Source organism: Taeniopygia guttata, chromosome 8 (assembly GCF_048771995.1).
Source record: "Taeniopygia guttata chromosome 8, bTaeGut7.mat, whole genome shotgun sequence".
Classification (NCBI taxonomy): Eukaryota; Metazoa; Chordata; class Aves; order Passeriformes; family Estrildidae; genus Taeniopygia; species Taeniopygia guttata.
In genome coordinates, this window is record NC_133033.1 from 1,187,668 (window position 1) to 1,208,545 (window position 20,878).

The window sequence follows — 20,878 nt, forward strand, 5'->3', positions numbered from 1 at the left end:
TACTCCTGATTGAAGAGGTACAAAATATGAAAACCAAAGCTGCTGGTACCATTTTGCCCTTTTTAATGTGATAATCCATTTCCAGCAGTACAATTTCTCCATTAGCTGTCTCATTTTACATGAAAGAAATCCATAAGTGAAGAGGCTGCAGCTTGTGTGGATCACTAAATCAGAATCCAAAGGTTCAAGAGGCACCAGGCCAAGAATAAAATCCTTCTTTTCCTCTTCCTCCAGCTCTGCTGAAGCACAGGATGAGCTCTAATTTGATGATGGTGGCTCTAATTGTCGCTCATTTATTTATTAAGACACATGACATCAATCCAATCTTTTCTTTCTCCTAATAAGACATTAATCCCAAACAGCAATAAATGATCAAATCTCACCTTTTTCATTTTCTTTGTATTTGCAGGTGCCAGCTGGAATTTCAGCTTGGAACATAGAGCCCACCATGATTTCCTGGTTAGAATAAAAAGAAGTGAAACCACCCTGAGATTTTTTGTTAGCAAACAGAAGCATGACCACATCTTTTTTTTTTTCTCCTCTCTTAAAACTTTCATTGTTTAAAATCTAAAAATGCAATTAACAGGCTCAAAATTGAAGGCAGCTATATGGAAATGGATTTTTGACTGTTTGGGAAGGATTTAAAGACTTCTCATTACCAAAACTATTCTATTTATGAGGAAAAACTGCAGAGGATTTAGGTGCTCCACAGAGCTCAGAGTTACCCAGTAACAGATTAATAAATTATTCATGAAATGTGGGATGAATATTTACCTTTTTCCAGTCTTCTGAGGGAATATAATCTTCATCTTCTTCAGATTCCTCCTCTATTTCACTATCTGCAAGGAATTTTGCAGCCATTTGAGCCCAGAGGAGCAGGGCTGGCAGAGCCCAGCAGCCTCAGCCCTGCTCCCTCCCTCCCTCCCTCCTTATCTCAGGGACACTTTTGGGGACAACACTCGTGGCTCAGCAGTGACAAGATTAAAAAATGACCCACCCACATTTGGATTAAGATACAAGCCAGGCTCTGAGAAATTAAGACATAAATAAAAACATTTCTAAATTTGTTACTAAATTCAAATTTCTTTTCCCTCAGCTTTGAAGGAAGTTTATTCTAAATAATAATCCAAGTTTATTCTAAATTTGTGGGAATATTTCTGTGGGTTTCAACCCCTTTTCCATCAGCTCCTGGCTTAGTTGCTGCTGCTCTTTTCCAGGGAATTTCAGGTAGATCTCAGCAGAAGGTGGGAGAAATCTGGAAGTGTTTCCTGCTGGGATTTAGGAGCCTGGGATGCCCAGCAGCACTTCCAGGAGATTATCTGGGATAAGGACTGGCAGGAATGTTAAGCTCTTTATGGTATAGGCCAGCTGCCTTTCACAAGGTGCTGGTTTCTGTACAGGATGTGATACAGCAGCATTAAAGTTATTTATACATCAAATGACATTTTATACACAGCTGAAAGCTGTAAAAAAGCCCAAAACTAATGCAATACAATCTAATTAAGTTAATTCTGTGCTCAAAAATAGGAATTTATTGAAGATATTTGCAATTCTCTGCACAGCTACACACTTGGCAATTGTTCATTTAAATTTAAAGGTTCCTTGGCAATTTTGGATTTAAATAAACCACAAACTAAAAATTGCACATTTACAGCTTCATAAACTAATAATCATCAAGTGTAAGGTATAGTGAGGAACCTTTTATTTGTTCAAGCACAGAACAGAAGGAATTCAAATAGCAACAGCCACTTTTATTGAAGAAAGATAAAATATCTGCTGTCCCAAGCAGCCCAAAAGGGTCAGATCCATCAGGGGAGATTCCAGGGAAATCAGAGTTCAGTGGATGCAAAATCAATTTGGAAACAAAATAAGAATGAAAATGATCAGTTGAGGGCTGGCAACAGAATCAAAACTGGAATTCTTGAAGCAAATTTTCTTCTTTGTGAGCCCCCCCTTGCACACTGTTTCAGGGTTAACAATTGTGGGCCTTTCCCAGTTTTTATTGCTTTTCTATTTCTGAAGAAATCTGTGTTTTATTTGTAAGGAATTTCAGCTGATTTTTCCCTTTAGGTGGACTTTGAGCTCCTTTGGATGAGGACAGAGGCCAGGTTTTGGCAAATAATCAGAGCACACCAATGAATTTTAACCTGTAAAAATTCAATTTGCAATTTCAATTTTTAATTTTCCCCCCAAGTCTCCTCCTTTCTTGTAAAATCAGAGATTATCTCCTGTACTTCCACAGAGCCAGCAGAGCAGCTTCACCCTCAGCTAAAACCAGGACTTTTCCTTCTTTGTTTTGAGCGTAATTCTCATCAACAGCCGAGCCATGAAGAGGAAAATCAGTATTTTTAGGGCTCAAAATGCATTTCTGGCACAGAAGACTGGGATTTTGGGGCTGATTAAACTGGACTTACTGGTATCAAAATATTTACAGCGCCGAGGGCGAATGATCTCCTGCGGGTCTTGAGAGGCAACAGATGGGGCTGGGTCATCGTTGGAGGATTGGGTCTCATCTTCCTGCCCTGAGGAATCCTTGATGGTCTCCTCCTGCCACAGCAGCAAACCAAAATCAATTCAGGAAAAAAGCAGCAGCTCAGCAACCCCTGGCAGCGAAAAATCTGATTTTTGGCAAGATTTTATCAATAGGTTAACCCCAGATCGCTTTTATTTATGGTTTGTCCAGGCTGAGCCACCATAAATTTAACTTTTTAATGTGTGAGCACATTTTGAGGTTGTTTTTGAAGTAAATAAAAATGAAATCTTTGCTTTTTTAAGTTCTCATGGTTTTTATTGAATTTCATTTCAATAAAATTTTACCTTGGTCTTAAAATCCTTTCTTAGAAATTTTCAATAAAAACGAGAAGGATGTAGATGGAAATGGCACCTGCCATAAAAATCCATATGAATTGAGTGGTTCAACCCCTCAGGAACAGCAGGGCTGGCTCAGTGCATTGAGTGAATACCAAAAATAGGAATAAATTCCTTTATTAGAATAAATTCCTTTATTAGCAACATTTTAATGTGTAAGTGTACTCTGAGGTTGTTTTTAGGCAGATCAATAGAACAGCCAGACTGTAACAAATAAGAAATATGAACCCAAATGAAATATTAAACTTTGCTTTTTTTAATCCTCATGGTTTTCATTGAATTTCATTTCAATACAATTTTACTTTGGTCTTAAAATCCTTTCTTAGAAATTTTCAATAAAAATTTAGATGGAAATGGCACCTGCCATAAAAATCCATGTGAATTGAGTGGTTCAACCCCACAGCAACAACAGGGCTGGTTCAGTACATTGAGTAAAGACCAAAAATAGGAATAAATTCCTCTATTAGAATAAATTCCTTTATTAGTAAGATTTTAATATGTAAATATACTCTGAGGTTGTTTTTAAGCAGATCAATAGAACAGCCAGACTCTAACAAATCAGAAATATGAACCCAAATGAAATATTAAACTTTGCTTTTTTTTAATCCTCGTGGTTTTTATTTAATTTCATTTAAATAAAATTTTACTTTGGTTGAAAAAGCCCTTTCTTATGAATTTTCAATTAAAACGGGAAGGATGTAGATGGAAATGGCACCTGCCATAAAAATCCATGTGAATGGAGTGGTTCAACCCCACAGCAACAAAAGGGGTGGCTCAGTATGTTAAGCCAAAAATCCAAATAAATTCCTTTATTTGTAGACAAACCACCACAACTTTGGGAATTACTACAGGGCCTGATCCCAGTGAGGGGCTGGGCTGAACTGGGATGGACTGGGCTGCTCCCAGTGAGGGGCTGGGCTGAACTGGGATGGACTGGGCTGCTCCCAGTACTGGGCTGGGCTAAACTGGGATGGACTGGGCTGATCCCAGTGCTGGGCTGGGCTGAACTGGGATGGACTGGGCTGATCCCAGTGCTGGGCTGGGATGAACTGGGATGGACTGGGCTGATCGCAGTGCTGGGCTGAACTGGTGTCAACTGGGATGGGATGGGATGGGCTGGGCTGCTCCCAGTGCAGGGCTGAACTGGTGTGAACTGGGATGGGATTTGGGATCCTTGTTCCCAGTGCAGGGCTGAACTGGTGTGAACTGGGCTGAACTGGGAGGTCCTGGCTCCCAGTGCAGGGCTGAACTGGTGTGAACTGGGCCGGTGCTGGGGCCCATCCCCACCCTGTCACCAGCCCAGAGCCCCGAGTGTCACATCCAGGGGTTCCCTGGACACTCCAGCCCCGTGCAAAGCCTGACCACCCTTTCCATGAGGAAATTCTCCTGAAGGAATTCTCCCTGACAGAATTCTCCCTGCAGCCTTCATGTTACATAAGTTTCTCCCCCTCCCCTGAACCTTTCCTGATCCAATCTCACTCTGGATCTTCCTTTTGAGCTGTTCAACCCCCACAAAGAACAATCTTCTGCAGCACCTGCCAAGGCAGCTTGTAAATCCCAGGAATTCAGTTCCTGACTCAGATGTGCCATTCCAGGGATTCTCAAATAGGTAAAGGTACCAAAAGGCCAGAACAGATCTCTTTTAAAGGCACATTAGGAAATGAGACCTCCTCTAATGCCTCAGCTTTTGTGTCACTGACAATTCCAGGGAGTTTGTATCTTAATGGAATTCAGGATGCAGCAGCTGTGCCCATGACACGACTCTATATTCCAAGTAGAAAAATCTCTTTTTTAAAATCAGAAAACTATTTGAAGAGAACACAGAAAAGGAGTTTGAAGATGCTAAGCTCAAAACTAAACATTTGGCAAAGATACATGAAGCATTGGGTTCAGTTAATTCAAGTACAACTAGGCTGGAAAAACACAATTTAAAAGGCTCAAGCTGGAAAACTTGCAGGATTTCCAAGACCCAGAGCCACATTTAATCCAACTCCACACTTGTGCAGTTTCAATAATCAGCTTTTCTACTCCAAGTAAGTGTTCAGCTGTATCTCTAAAGGTGTCTGCAGGCATTTAAAATGTCAGTGCTGAGGTTCTGAAGGACAATTCCCATCCCTCACAGGATGCTGCATCCAGGGATTTTCAATTGCCTCTGTTTGGGATGAGAGAGACGGAATTAAGAGCAATTAAGAGAAATACAGATTGGTAGTTAAGAATAAACCTTAGTAGTAAAGCAAGGTTTATGAAATAAACTCTTACAAATTAGCTCTGCCATGAGCCACTGAGTAGTGTGGGTATGCAAACCACAAATTTACATATGCAAATGAGCACACATGTACCTTGTTTTCCCCACTGCAGCCGCTGTTGTCATCGTTATCGACATCATCATCATCTTCTCCCTCCTCCTCCTCCTCTTCTTCCTCCTCCTCCTCCTCCTCCTCCTGCAGGGGCACGGTGCCATCGTAGCCGTAGCGGCTCAGCAGCTCCTGGATGGGCATGTCACTCTCCTGGGCAAATCCCAAACAAAAACTGGGAATTAACTGGGATATTCCACAGGAACGGCAAAGGTTCTCACCAAACCACAGGAGTCAGGGCACCCACAGCAAGAATGGTCACTAGGACTGGCAAAATGGAAAGTTGGGGCTCCTGAGAAAAATGTTGGGCTTTTTTTCTGCTGGATAATTTATTTCCCAATCCTTGATTTATTTGCAGCAGAACTCCAACCACAATAGGATCTCCTGGATGGGCATGTTGCTTTCCTGGGCAAAAAACTGGGAGGGATATTTCCCCAGGAATTCCTCTACAGCATCAAGGTTCTCCACAAAGCACAGGGATCAGGGCACCCACACCAAGAACAGCCATCCCAAAAGGGCTGGGGATCCCAAAATTGGAAGTTGGGGCTCCTGAGAAAAATTTTGGGGTTTTTTTCTGCTGGATAATTTCTTTCCCAATCCTTGATTTATTTCCAGCAGACCTCCCACAACAGAATCTCCTGGATGGGCATGTTGCTTTCCTGAGCCAAATCCAAACAAAAACTGGGATTTAACTGGAATAATTCCACAGGGATTCTTCCACAGCATCAAGGTGAGCAATTCCCCACAAACCAAAGGGATCAGGGCACCCACAGCAAGAATGGCCATCCCAAAAGGGATGGATTGACAAAATGGGAAGTTTGGGCTCCTAAGGAAAATGTGGGGGGTTTTTTTGGTTTGGTTTTTTTTGGGGTTTTTTTTGGTTTTTTTTTTGGTTGGTTGGTTGGGGTTTTTTTTCTGCTGGATAATTTCTTTCCCAATCCTTGATTTATTTGCAGCAGAACTCCCACCCCAACAGGATCTCCAAGGGGCCATCAAGCTCATAGGGATCCCTGATACCCAGGGAAGGACAGCAGGAATTTTTATTTCCCATTTATTTGAAGCTGCTTGGTTCCAAACCCACCCCCAGCTGGAAACAAATCTGCTAAAACCTTAAAAAAATTTTATTTAAAAATCATTAAAAAGCTGGTCCACTCTGAGGAGACATTTCAATTTGTACCGTCAGTTCTCAAATTAATTCAAGTACAACAAAGACTCCCAAACTCTCCCCTTTATTAATAAAAATGACTAATACATACTATTAATAAATACTTTTAATTAAATTTTATTAATAAATACTATTAATAACATTGCTGGCTCACTAATTAATTCCTTTATTACTTTTAATCCTCAGTGTCCAGCCTTTAGGACAATCATCTCTAAGATTTTTCAGAGCAGAAATTCTCAGGCATCATTTAAAAATTCTCAAAGCATCAAATCCTTTGCTTATTATTTGGAGTTGTGTGCTTGCTCTAAATAGTTTTTTCTTAGTATCTAATGCACATGTTGGCTGATAATCAGATATTTTTAGTTATTGGCTGACCTTAGACTTCCTACCCTAAGGGTCTGCACTGATCTAATTTCTGGAAACATCCCAATAATCCAAATGACAAAAGGGGAGTTGGTTGTGCTCTGTAAAAACAAGAGTGACAAGGGTTACCAACACTTCTTATCTGTGGTTTTATTTTATTTTATTTCATTTCAAAGAACTAAGTCATTCTACCTCTTGCTCCCCTACTCTTTGTTAAGCTCTACACCCAATCATACAAAAACCACGGAATTAAATGTTGAGCCCCTGGTTCCCATCGTGGGAATTGATGGGGAATTAATATTTTACTGACACAGACAACATGAAAGGCCTGTGCTCTTAATTAAACCTGGCAGCAGAGCAAGCAGAAAAATCATATTTGAATCATGCAAATGTTCCCCAGGACATTTTGGAAAGGATTATCTTGTCTTTAAACACTCCCATCCCATAGGGCTGAGAATTAAAAATGAAAATTTTGGCTGGAATTTGTAGGTATTTGTGAATTATGGTGCAGGACTATCACTGACCCTGTGCTACCCAGCAAAGGAGGTTTGTATTTATAATATTTTTCTCAGGTTAAGCCTCTTAACTTCAAATAGTCCATTGCAATTCCAAGAGCTCCAGGGACCAGCAACTCTCCAAGAGAAAACAAAAACTGGGATTTCTTCATTGCTTCAAGGTATTGCAAAAATGGAAAAAAGTGAAAAAATGAATATATTTATTTATTATTTACCCACAGCTAGAGGCAACCACTGGATATGAGGGGATAAACTGAAGGGTTGTAATGTGGTGAGAGAGTTACATAAAATAAGAAGGGAAAAATCCAATTTTCCTTTTAAACCTCACATGAGAGACATGTGGAGCTCCATTTATCATTTAATCTACATACACATTTAGATTCCCCAACTATTTATTTATCTTTATGTTCTCCATTGAGTATCAACCTGGAAATTAACAGATTAAAAAAAAAAGATAATTTCCACTGGAAATATAGATTAAACTGAGTAAATTAATTTCAAATCCTTTTGGCAGAATCACTTAAGTTAAAAAGGATTTGTACATCAAATATTCATCTGTGAATCATTAATGATCTGTTCTGGAGGCCAACAAGGCCACAGACAGGAGCTAAATTACTTTGCATTTATAATGAACCTACTTGGTAATTTAAGAATATTATTCCTGCCTGAGAAATAATTGAGGACAATGCAGCAGTGACAGCAGAGCCAGGAAGAAATTAGCATTTACACTGGAAATATTGATTAAATGCACCAAATTAATTTAAAGTGCTATTGACATAATCATTCATGCTAAAGAGGGTTTGGACATCATTTCCTCTGCCTCTTCCTTTAAATGAGGATATTCCTGAGTGCTCCACTAGTACACAGATATCTGTATCAAAATGCACAAGAAATGTGAATTATGAGGGGTTTTGTTTTAAAATAAGAATCTACAAGCACTACTCAGGTGCAGCTGGAATACACAAGTGTAGTCAGATGATATTTTAATTCATATTCATTCTAAAATTCACATCCTATAGATGCAAAAATCCACTAACCAAGCACATTATTAATATTTATGTACCATTTATTTTCCCAAATTCCTGGTAAATTTATTAAGCCTTTTCCCCCCCTCCCGCCTTTATTCAGATGATATTTTAATTCATATTAGTTCTAAAATTCACATCCTATAGATGCAAAAAGCCACTAACCAAGCACACTATTAATATTTACTTTTCCCAAATTCCTGGTAAATTTATTAAGCCTTTTACCCCCCCTCTTTATTCAGATGATATTTTAATATTAGTTCTAAAATTCACATCCTATAGATGCAAAAAGCCACTAACCAAGCACACTATTAATATTTACGTACCATTTATTTTCCCAAATTCCTGGTAAATTTATTCAGCCTTTCCCCCACTCTTTATTATTTCTTTATTAATGGTTTATGACAATTAAAAAAAAAAATCCTGCATGTTTTGTGGGTGTGGTTTGGGATCCCTTCAGGCCACCTACCCTGTTGAGATCCTCAATTTCAGATCTGAAGTTGGTTTCTCCTTCCATCATCTCCTCCTCTTCTAACGTGCGCTCGTCATCGAAGTCGTGCACCAGCATGTCAGCAGATGGGTCAAACTCATGGTCATCAGAGGCTGCAGAACCTCCTGGGGAAACATTCACAGCAGTTTTACCTCCTTTTACCAGCCCTCCCACAGCTGGGTTTTTAAAGTTGTTTCTCCAGGTGAGGCTCGAGGCAGAATTGTGAGCAGAAATTCTATTTATTATCCCCAGGGAATTCCCATCTCTGGGGAGATGTGGCAGCAAGGACAGGGCAAAATCTCACCCTAAAATAATCACTGACTGCTCCATCCAGCTCTGCAGAGAGTCAAAACTCACTAATAAAAACCCACTGATAAATACTCAGCATAAAAACTCAGCAAATGAAACTCACAAATAAAAACAAATAAAAAACTCACAAATAAAACAAAAACTCAGAAATAAAAAACCAAAAAAAAATCACAAATAAAACAAAAAACTCAGAAATAAAAAAAACCCAGAAATAACAAAAGCCCAGAAATAAAAAACCCAGAAATAAAAACCCAGAAATAACAAAAACTCCCAATAACAAAAACTCCCAACAGCAAAAAACTCCCAATAGCAAAAAACTCCCAACAGCAAAAAACTCCCAACAGCAAAAAACTCCCAACAGCAAAAAACTCCCAATAGCAAAAAACTCCCAATAACAAAAAACTCCCAATAGCAATATTTTCCCTTTTCTCCTGATTTTTAATTCCAACCCTGCTTTTCCCCCTTTACTGATTTTTAATCCCAACCCTGCTCATATTTTCCTTTTTCTCCTGATTTTTAATCCCAACTCTGCTCTTTTTCCCCCCTTTTCTGATTTTTAATCCCAACCCCACTCATATATTCCCCTTTTTTTTCCCTGGACAATTTAAATTCCATTTTCCAAACCTTGCCCCCACTCTGAGGGTGTGACAGGGAGGAGCGACTCTAAGGTTTAATTATGAAGCACTTAATTGTTTCTCAGAAAGAAATAAAACCTCAAGAGGCAACAACCCAACTGAAGGAACTCCTGGAAAGTTTTTCCACTCAAAGGATGCCAAAACCCTTGGAAATTAATAAAAATATTTACCTGGGCTTGAAGACTCAACAGAAGGCTAAAAAAAAAAAAGAAAAGAAAGGAAATTATTTTTGCTATGTTGAACCTGTATAAATCAAATTATTTAGCTGATACAGAACAACTCGCTTCAGAAAAATGTATTTATAAATAATAATTAAATGTATAAATAAAGCACCAAGGTAAATAATACTTTAAGTTTAGCTGTGATCTAATTTCATGTATAAATGCCCTTTTCCATAACCCAGGAGTATCCCAGATTCCACTGCCAGTGAGCCCCAGTTTAAGAGGAATTATTTAAGAAGAAGCTGAGCACAAATTCCCTGTTCTCCTTCAATTCAGGGACACCCTTTCAAAATTAATCCCAAATAATAAGAATTCCTTACAGAATAAAGGAAAAATCAATTTAATCTTAATCTCCAACCCAGCTGCGAGGAAAATACAAAAAACATCATCAGAAAATATTATTTTTGAGACAGAGAAAGAAAATGATTCCCTAATAATCCACATATCAGAGCCCCTCTTTGGCCCAAAATTTGGTAACCTGGTCTTTATAACCTCCACAAACAGATTCTGCCATAAAATCCTTTCCCTGTGCCAATCTTGAACCTCCTGGGGGAAATTTGCATGTCAGCCATTCAAAGCTCATTTGTTTGGATAATTCAAGCAAATGTTCCCACTCTTTTCAGGCACACAGTAATGAAATGTTTATTTCCAAGGCAGGAAAACAGAATTTTCCCCATGGTGCTCCTGTCACCTCCTGCAAACTCAGATATTGTTTGGCTCCACGGATTTTGTTATATTAATTAATGTATAATGCTGTACTCAAGGAAAAACTTGGATTTTCTGAAGGATTTTCCTTCTCTTTGCCTCCTTCTCAACTTAGCCTGGTGATGCAGCAAAGCAAAAGCTAAAAATGGAAAAATTCTGCCTGATTTGAAGTTCTTTTCAATCAAAAGCTCCTCAAAGTGACAAGAAAGAGACTTTCTTAGGGAATCCTTTCCCTTCCATGTCTGCCTCCCTTTTGTGGGAGTCTCCAGTGGATAAATGAGCTCCCAAAGTGCCCAGAATAAGGCAAATACAGAAAATAAAGACTGAATTCCCTGCCAGCATCCCATCCATCCATTCCCTGTGTGCCCTTGTCCCCTGGAGCCTGGAGCCCCTCAGGATTCCCACAGAAATTCACATTAATGGGGAAACACCACTAACACAACACCAGGGGAAGTTTTGCTAATCACTACCCCCAAAAATGTCTTTAGTTGCAAAGATTATCTTAACAAATTCCAGAGTCCAGTACTCCTGATCTGGAGCTGAATATCAGGATCAGCCAGCCTGGACTGGTCTTTATTTGGTGTTTTGGTTGTCTGATGGACCCGGATAATTAATAGAATGCAATACATGATCATTAATACAAATTAACGAAGTCTTAATGTGATTATTGCAGCAATCACTGGTTGGGAACTGTGGGAAATTCATTTGTAGAGAAATTTTAAAGTGTGACCCAACTATTTCTTAATTACAATACACTATAAACATTTCTTAACCTATCAACTTTAATCAGGCTATATTAAAAATACCTTAAAACCAATCCTCTTAAATCACCTCTCATAAATCCTACTACAATCCATCTTTTATAATTCTATTTCTCAAAAATATCTCTTTTTTTTTTACAAAACCACTCTTGAGAATTTATTCTGAGGGATACAATATTTTCATTAGTAAACAATAAATTCTGCAAATATAATTTTAGAACTCCTCTAAAATTAAAATTATTAAAGGTTTAGCTCTGATGTAAGTCCAGGTATAAATCCCCCTCTCCACAACCCAGGGATATCCCAGATTCCACTGCCAGTGAGTCCCAGTCCAAGAGAAATTATTCCCATTTGAAGCTGAGCACAAATTCCGTGCTCTCCTTCAATCCAGGGACACACTTTTTAAAGGAATCCCAAACCACAGTGAGAATTCCTCATGGAATGAAGGAAAAGCCATTATTAAATCCATTACAATGTGCTGTTATTGGGAGCCTCTTATACCAATTAACATTCACTTTGCCATAGAAAACTCATTCCAAAACATTCCCTGCTTCCCTGGGTAATTTTTGCTGCAACAGAGGAGTTTAGAGGAGGTCTCAGTTGCAAAGCAGGTTATGGATTTATCAGTCAGTAGTGCCAGTGTTGATTTGGTGGGAATCCATGGGGAATTCAGGCTGGCCCATGCCCCAGGGGCTGACCCACCTCAGCTCCAGCCTGGGAAGGGAAGTTCTGGGGCCAGGCCTCGATGCAGAAGGAAAAACAGGATATAAAACAGGGCTAAGGGAGTTCAGGGAGCCCCAAAAGCAGCCTCTGGCTCCCTGCCCCTTCTCCCAGGCTTTTCCAGGGACATCTGCCCTGCCTGTGGATTCTCCGCTCTGCATTTCCTGGCGTTCCAGGCTGGGATCAGCTGCCAATCATTTCCTGCTTCTATTTCCAGCTCCGAGCAGTGTCACACTCCAGCTCATCTTTATTAATGCCCAGCTGCTGCCAAAAGCAGCCCTGACCTCTTGCCACCACTCCAGCCAGCTGTGCCAGCTGTGCCAGCCCAGCCCTCGGGGTGAGCTGGCTCAGCAGTCCATCCCCAAGGTGACTGGCACCACTTTTCCAGCCTCTCCCTGACTTCATCCCGGGCACAGACCAGTTTGAGGCCGGACACGTGGAAAGGGAGAGCTGGAAAACCCTTCAGTGCCAGGCTGGCAGCACAAAGGGTGAAGGAGCATCCTCTGGTTGAAGAGCTGTTCCAAAAAAATGCCTGCAAGGCTTGGTCACTCCCATTCTGTGTCTCCAAGGGATGGTGGCTCTGGCCAGGGGAAACAGATGGCTTTGGGGGCATTTAATGATGACAATTTCCTGGCATTCCTAAGGATGGCACAGCCACGGAAGAGGAATTCCTGGGAAAAGGCCACCCCTGTTCTCCAGTGGATCTTCATTTTCTGCTCAGCCATTCCCAAGGAAGCACAGAGCACTTTTTGCCTCAAGGGCACTCGTGGGAACAAAGAGCTGCCACCTATCAAAGGATAACAGGATCCAAGGCTCAGAGAGAGAAATACAAGAGAAAAATCGGGGATTGTGACAATCCACAGGCAATGCACTCACTGGAATTGCTCTGGAACTGCACCATCAGCAAAGGTAACAGTGGACAGCCTGTGGTGAGCTCAAAGGAATGAAATGCACCCAGGAACTCCTAACTCATGGACAACAAGGAAAAACTCCATGCAGCAGGAGTCCTTGCCCACTGGATACACCGAGGAGCACATTTGTTAATGCTCCAGAGCTGCCAGAAGGGACCCCAGCCCTGAGGGGAGCAGGAAACAAACATGCAAAGAGAGAAATGAGACACTGAGCCCCAATGCCACTGCTTGATCCCAGGGGTACCTTCAGGGATCAGGATACACAGGATAGCCAAGGTTAGGGACACTGGCAGCAACAACCAGCCAGCCACGAGATCACATCCAAGGTATTTCCAATGGGATAGATGGGACAGATCCCATTCCTCAGGGTGTGGATATGGAATAGATGGGACAGATCCCATTCCATCAATTCCTCAGGGTGTGGATATGGAATAGATGGGACAGATCCCATTCCATCAATTCCTCAGGGTGTGGATATGCGATAGATGGGACAGATCCCATCCCATCCATTCCCCAGGTGTGGAATAAATGGGACAGATCCCATCCCATCCATTCCTCAGGTGTGGATATAGAATAGATGGACAAATCCCATCCCACCCATTCCCCAGGTGTGGATATAGAATAGATGGACAGATCCCATCCCATCCATTCCCCAGGTGTGGATATGGGATAGATGGGACAGATCCCATCCCATCCATTCCCCAGGTGTGGATATGGGATAGATGGGACAGATCCCATCCCATCCATTTCCCAGGTGTGGATATAGAATAGATGGACAGATCCCATCCCATCCATTCTCCAGGTGTGGAATAAATGGGACAGATCCCATCCCATCCATTCCCCAGGTGTGGAATAAACGGGACAGATCCCATCCCATCCATTCCCCAGGTGTGGAATAAACGGGACAGATCCCATCCCATCCATTCCCCAGGGCTTGGATATAAAATAGATGGACAGATCCCATCCCATCCATTTCCAGGTGTGGAATAAATGGGACAGATCCCATCCCACCCATTCCCCAGGTGTGGAATAAATGGGACAGATCCCATCTCATCCATTCCTCAGGGTGTGGATATGGGATAGATGGGACAGATCCCATCCCATCCATTTCCAGGTGTGGAATAAATGGATGTGGAATAGGTGGACTGAAGCTGGCCAGTCTCCCTCAGACATGTGTGACTGCTGAGAGGCAAAAGCAGCAGAGATGTGTCAGACATGGAAACATCCCCAGCATTCCCCTAAAACCTCTGCCTGGACTCTGGCATCTGTCTCATGCCATCATTTGGGATGGCAATGACACAACCCCACTGGGCTGGCACTGGGACAGTTTATTTAGCTCAGGAGGCAGCAGCCTTGCCCAGTTTATTCCAGGCAATTCCCAGTGCTGCAGCAGGCAGGAGACAGCCAGGTCTGGTTCCAGCACGTGGAATGGACTGGGATACTCCAGGTGGGATGCACTCAGCTTTCTCTCTTTCCCCTACAGCACAACCACCTGAACAGAAGCAACAGGACACACAAAACTGTTGTCTTTGCTGACACCTTTCACACCATTTAACACAACTGATGAATAAGGAAACATCTTAAAATTTGCAGAGTAATCTGCAGTGTCTACAAGACAAATACACATCCTGTCCAAATTGACTCACTTATCTTTAACAGTTCTTGAAGTGTTACATAAAACAATTAAAAACTAGAATTGAATTATCTTTATATTGAAAGCAATATGCCTGACAAGACCATCAATTTGTTCAGGTCTTGAACTCTGCAACAGGAAAATATCCCAAAGTTAACAAATTCTCCTGTGAGTTGGGCCTGGAGAAAAGAACTGGGTAAAAGAAGGAATAACATATTCCAGAGGGAATGTGTCCCTTTCCATAAGAGGAAGGCTACAGTCCCAGCCTGCCCCTCGCTGTGTGTTGTGTTACAAATTAACTTGTGTTAAAATATATTTTTTAAAAGCCACATTTTTATCTTGGGGAGAAAACAGCAACATACTGAAGCAAGGAAAAAAGAAAAAACACTTCTGGTCCTCCTTTCCAGTCATACATGTGACCACTTGCACAGCCCAAACTGCAGTGACATCTCTCAAATGGAAGCCTTTACATCCATGGATTTTTACATTTTACTTTGGTGGCTACATGAGAAAATTCCTGTCCTTCCAGACAAGGATCGAGTGCAATGTTTGAACCCACAGATCCCAAATGTGAACATCAAAGTCTTGTAGCTTCTACCTCAGCAAAGCTGCCCTGGCTTGGCCATTCCCTCCTGAGACTTGATCCCTGTATCCAGAGGACTTTTTCCCAATGTTTTTCTTTGGAAGTCTTCAAGACCAGGCTGGAGACAGCCCTGAGAGCAGAGAAGGTCACACCAGAGACCCCCTGAGCTGCCTTCCACCCCAAATCATCCCACAATGCTGAGGTTTGAGATTTCTGAGAGCTGTGGGCGTTCAGCCTGGAGAGGAGACCTCAAATCCCACCCTGCCATGGCAGGGCCACCTCCCAGTGTCCCAGGCTGCTCCAAACCCACCCAGCCTGGCCTTGGGCACTGCCAGGGATCCAGGGGCAGCCACAGCTGCTCTGGGAATTCCATCCCAGGGAACAATTCCCAATGTCCCACCCATCGCTGCCCTCTGGCAGTGAAGCCATTCCCTGTGTCCTGTCCCTCCATCCTTGTCCCCAGCCCCTCTCCAGGCCCTGCCAGGGGCTCTGAGGTGTCCAGTGGGCACAGGGCAGGACAGACAGTGACAGTGACACCCGAGTGCCAGGACAGCAGCTGATCCCCCTTGGATCCTGGGCCCATCCCAGGCTGAAATCCCTGCCAGGGGGAGCTCAGAGCTGAGGCACAGGGAACTCCAGGGAGCTGAACACGCTTCTGTCCAAGGTGCCCCTGCAGAGCCACCAGGCTGGCACCTCCCAAGGGACTTCCCAAGGGACTGGGCCCTCAGGGAAGTGCTGGAGCTCCAGGCTGAGGAAGCTGCTGGAGGGACAGGAGATGATGCTCCCTGCAACTTCCCCATCCCAGGAGAACTTCCCATTCCAAGGGAATTCCACACCACAAGCGATCAGGACTCCACCTGCCCTACCTGCAGGACTCAGTTCCACACTTCCCCACCTCCTATTTCTTTTCACTCCAGCTTCTTCCTTAACTTCCTGTAATAATCTAAAATATGGTGCTAAGAAAACTGGGATTTTATGGAGTGACTGGATCCTGCTATAGAATTCCAGAAGCAACCAGCCCCAGTCACATGCCAGGCAGCACAAGGAAACATTCCTATGGACAATTTGTGACGTGAATGGATTAGGAGGGAAATATTAATGCAGCCTGGGGCTTCTGGCCAGGAAAAGGCTCAAAAAGAAACAACTTCACAACAATTCCAACGTCTGCCTAAATCCCTCTGCTGCGTCAGGAAGGACTTGAAGTTCTGACTGGAAGCCCACAAACATCAATGTTTCATCACATGTAAAAATATCCCCAAAAATATCTTTTATAATGACAAAAGAACTCAAGGGCCACCCTCTTTTAAAGATTAGAAAGGCAGAGTGCCACTGTATTGCCTGCAATTCCCTTGAGGGAATCCAAGCAGTGCCTATAACCAACCACTTTGGGGTTTATTCCCTCACAAAGGAAGGGAAAAACCAGAATTCCCAGCTCTCCTTTAGGTTCACTGATACTTCAGTGCAGTGCTCAAAATGACACAAAACCCCCCAGTTAGTTACAGCTAAGACCAAACCAGGAAAAATATGATTGACTGCTGTCAGTCCCTGATTTTAATGGTGATTTAGATCTGGAGGAAACCCAGATTTAATCTATTTTGACCTTGTTCTGTATCCAGGAGCTCTTCAAAAACTCTGACTGTTCAAACAGCTCAATTAGCAAACACATCAGTGACTGTGTGAACTTTGCTGCTGCTTCCTACTACACCTTAGTTCAATAAAATCACTAAGAAACTAAAAAGGTTACTAAGAGCAGTTATCACATATTCCTTCAGCATTCCGTCCTGAAGCTGCTCCAAAACAGAAAGCAGAAAGTAATGTTCAAAAGATGAAAACAAGAAGAATTCAGTGACATTCCCAAAGTTTAAAATTCTTCAGCTGAAAGAAGCAGAACATTAAGAAAAATGGAAATTTTCCCAGACAAGAGGAATTTATAGATGACTTCTTAAAGCACACCGTGTAAATAAACTGATTTTTTGGTTGAAAACAACTAAACTTTCAGAAACCTAAAACATTAAAGTGCACCAAAGAAATTAGGTTGGCACATTTATTTGTTCACTGACACCACAGGAGTGGTCCTGCTCCAACACAGCTCCTGCTCCTTCCCATACTTTCCCAACACCATAAAATGCCAGCCCAGATTTTTAACCCCCCAGAAATTCACTCTGCAGAAGCAAAACTTTAAGTTCTTATTTCAGCAAGTGAGAAAATTGAGGAACCTCAGAGGTTCTGGTGAGAACCACAAGGAGCTGTTCAGCTGCCTGCTGGAGGTTTGGGAGAAAACAGGAATTATGTTCCAGCATCAGCCACGGGGAAGGGAATCACGGAATCCTGTAGGATGGAAAACATCTCCAAGCCATCCATTCCAACCACTGCCAAGGCCACCTCATGTCCCCAGGTGCCACATCCACAGGGATTTTAAATCCCTCCAGGAGCGGGGACTCCATCCCTGCCCTGTGCAGCTGTGCCAGGGCTGGAGAACCTTTCCATGAAGGAATTTTCCCAAATATCCACCCTGAGCTCCCCTGGCCCAGCCTGGGGCTGTTCCCTCTCCTCCTGTCCCTGTTCCTGGGAGCAGAGGGACACTCCTGGCTGTCCCCTCCTGGCAGGAGCTGTGCAGAGCCAGAAGGGCCCTGAGCCTCCTGGGGATCTGCTGGTCCCCAGGCTGGTCCTGCTGCCCCATTCCAGCTGCAGTTCCTGTGGGATCTTTCCCTGCTTGCCCGGCAGGAAGCTTTTAGGTTCTCAGCCAGAGAGGGATCAACTCATGGAAGCTCAGGGACGTGACACAAAAGCAGCAGGAGGAGCAGGATCTCCCCTTTCAGGACCTGTCAGACTCCCTCAAGCCAGAACTAAACCAGCCTGCAGTTAATTCCAAGCTATGCCAACCAAAAACCAGGGATATTTACTCTCCAATGCTCCCACCTCACCTCTGACCACACATGCCCACCCTCTTTCCCACACAGCAGCCCTGCTACTCCTCCTAATTCACTGAAGAACAACAAAAAACCCCAAACCCTCCTCTTGTTCCTGGCAAGTGATATCCTGCAGTAATCTGACTTCATGGAACAAAAGGAACAGCAGGAATTGGGCACTCCTGGAAATTACAGCAGGTACTGAGCTGCCCCTGCTCAACACAAAAGTCTGACCCCAGCTCTTCCAGTTTTGGGATCAGAAGATCTCATTCTCTCACTTACATTTCACTCCAACATTATAAAGGCTGAATTAACAAAACCCATTCTCTTCCAGCTGCTAATCAAGCTTTTCAGCCCCAACCTTTGCTTCTCAGGAGGCATTAAAATACTTATTTTGGAGGAAAATCTGTGTGTATCAGCATTCCCTCCACCAAAACCACTCTAAGCAGCTTAATACAGGATACTGTAACAGGATCTTAAGGTAGAGATATTTTCTTTCCAGTTTATGCCTGGAACAAACTTCTGACATGTTGGAATATGAGGAATCAGGTAAAAGTAAAAAGATCCCTAACAAAGGTTATTAATCCCAAATTTAATATATATTCAAAATCTCTTTTTTTTTTTTTTTCCTTTGTCTGTCCTGTATTCAAACAGCTTCTGCAAAAGTGAAGCAGCACTTTTGGTGAATTTAGTTTCACTTTCTGGCCTCCAGCCCTGCCTTCTGAAGAGCCTTCCTGTGCAACCCAACAAGTTTCAGGGCTCCACTGGGCTTGGAGGGCTGTGCCTGTCGCTGATCCTCCACAACACCACGCTCCAGGATTGTTCCTGAGGGCAGGGTGAGCTCCTGGGCACCCCTCAGAACACTCAGCACCAGGTTTGCCACCGGGACAGGAGGAGGGGAAAGAGGCACCATCAGTCTGCCACCTTCCCATCCATATTTTGGTCATCTGCAGCTCCTCCAGGCTGGTGGCTGCCACCAGGGCTACGAGGAAATGCCATGCTAAGGAGAATTCCCACTTTGCTCCCTACATATTCCCTAAATTCATTAAATCCTGGGATGGTTTGGGCTGGAAGGAACCCTAAAGACCATCCTGTTCCAACTCTTTGCCAGGGGCAGGGACACAACCTGAGCTGGGAACTGTATCCAGGACCTTAAATCAGAGTATCAATTTTTAAAAATTATTACTGTTTCTCCATGTATCAATTTTTAAAAATTATTACTGTTTCTCCATGCAGATGCAACAGTTGCCTGGGGATAAACTCGAGGCGCCGCTGCTCCTGAACTCATCCACAGGTGGATCAAACCCTTCACCCCAAACAGGACGAGGAATTCACCTCCCAAAAAAGCCAAGATGAAACCCCTGAGTGTGCTACGAGACTGCCACCCAGCAGAGGCCTCAGCCACAGGAACAACATCCACAAGGGCAAAGCCAAAGGTGCCCAGCCCCATATCCTGGCAGGATCTCCCTGCCCTGGGACCTGGACTGCCACACGATATTCCTGAAAAAATGGACAAAAAATGGACAAATCTGGGGTTACTTCCCAAAAAAATGGACAAAAACTCCAGCCAAACGTCCTGACGCCCGCAGCAAAGGCTCCACTGTGTCTCCAGCTTTGTACAAGTGGGTTTTATACCCACATTTTTTGGGATCTGTGATTCCCTCTGGAGATACAAAACTACCCAGGCAGGTTCTTAGAACTTCTAAGATTAGCTCAGGACATGTTGTCTCAACAACAGGAAGAGTGCTCCATTAATGGTTTGGGTTGGAAGGAAAAGTGAAAATGATTTAAGGGAAAACCCCCATATATTCAGGAATTTCAAGGGGAGAAGCTTCGTCTGTAAAATCTGATCTTGACACTTCCAGCTTGCCCTGGGAGCAACACCTGTCAACAAATTTTACTTTGCCAAAGCACACTTTTCAAATTTTCGTTTCCAACACATTTATCAGTACTGTTGGAGAAGCAAACAGCCTCGAGACGGGGAGCTGGGGATAATTCGAGGAAAACTTCATGGAATATCCATTCATCAGCCCCCATTCCCCTGCTGAAAGGGAAAGAACCGATCCTACAGGGACGGGCAAATCCAACCCCCACCAACCCAACCCTGCCATGAAGAGGCTTTTTTTTCCATTTCCCCATTATTTCCCTATCATTATCATATTACATCCCGCAACCTAACTCCCATTATCCCCAAATAACCCCCCCGGTCCATGGGAATTCCACCAGAAAGCTCTCCCGGGCCACCTTTTAAGCAATTCCCCTTTGTTTTAACGATTACAAAAAAAGATATTTAAAGGAAATAAAGCGGCGCTTTCGCACATACGCTCCTATAAAAGCCGGGAGGCGCCGCGCTCGGTCCCGCCCGCTCCCCTCAGGGCCCTTCAGCCCCCGGGACGGCCCCGAACGGCCCCTGAGGGGAGCGGGCGGGACCGCCCGGTGCCCGCGGGCCTCCGCTCCCCGCAACAAACTTGCGGCGCCGCGCAACAAGTTCCCGGGCGGGCCCCGGCCGCTCTCACCTCGGCCATGATCGCTGGTGATTCCCGGGAAAGGGTCACATCGCCGGGAAGCGCCGCTGGGAGCGGCGGCAGCGGCGGGGACGGGACCGGGAGCGGCGGCGGGGCGGGAGGGGCGTGGCCACGTTACGCACGACGTCACCGCGCACCGCGGGAAGCGGGCAGGGCGCGCGCGGCGGCTGTCAGTCAAGGCGAGGC

The 20,878-nt window shown here is 43.6% G+C and overlaps 1 protein-coding gene and 1 long non-coding RNA gene across 3 annotated transcripts in view; one reads left to right on the forward strand and one right to left on the reverse strand.

The window, feature by feature from the left end:
* LOC140684596 (uncharacterized) overlaps positions 1-20,878 on the forward strand; it is a 141,691-nt gene that overhangs the window by 94,145 nt on the left and 26,668 nt on the right. The gene's annotated exons all lie outside the window — the stretch shown is intronic.
* The window catches only part of MIER1 (MIER1 transcriptional regulator), a 34,848-nt gene that overhangs the window by 12,982 nt on the left and 988 nt on the right, over positions 1-20,878 (reverse strand). The window contains exons 1-7 of one of the 2 annotated variants that reach the window (XM_030278602.4): positions 20,684-20,829; positions 9,895-9,919; positions 8,760-8,905; positions 5,208-5,375; positions 2,415-2,547; positions 775-839; positions 384-456 (exon numbers count right to left, since the gene is read on the reverse strand). In XM_030278602.4, the coding sequence (XP_030134462.3) occupies positions 384-456; positions 775-839; positions 2,415-2,547; positions 5,208-5,375; positions 8,760-8,905; positions 9,895-9,919; positions 20,684-20,692 (619 nt within the window). In that variant the 5' untranslated portion in view covers positions 20,693-20,829. Of the gene's footprint in view, positions 1-383; positions 457-774; positions 840-2,414; positions 2,548-5,207; positions 5,376-8,759; positions 8,906-9,894; positions 9,920-20,683; positions 20,830-20,878 lie in introns of those variants that run through there. The other variant, XM_030278603.4, reaches the window with a different exon arrangement.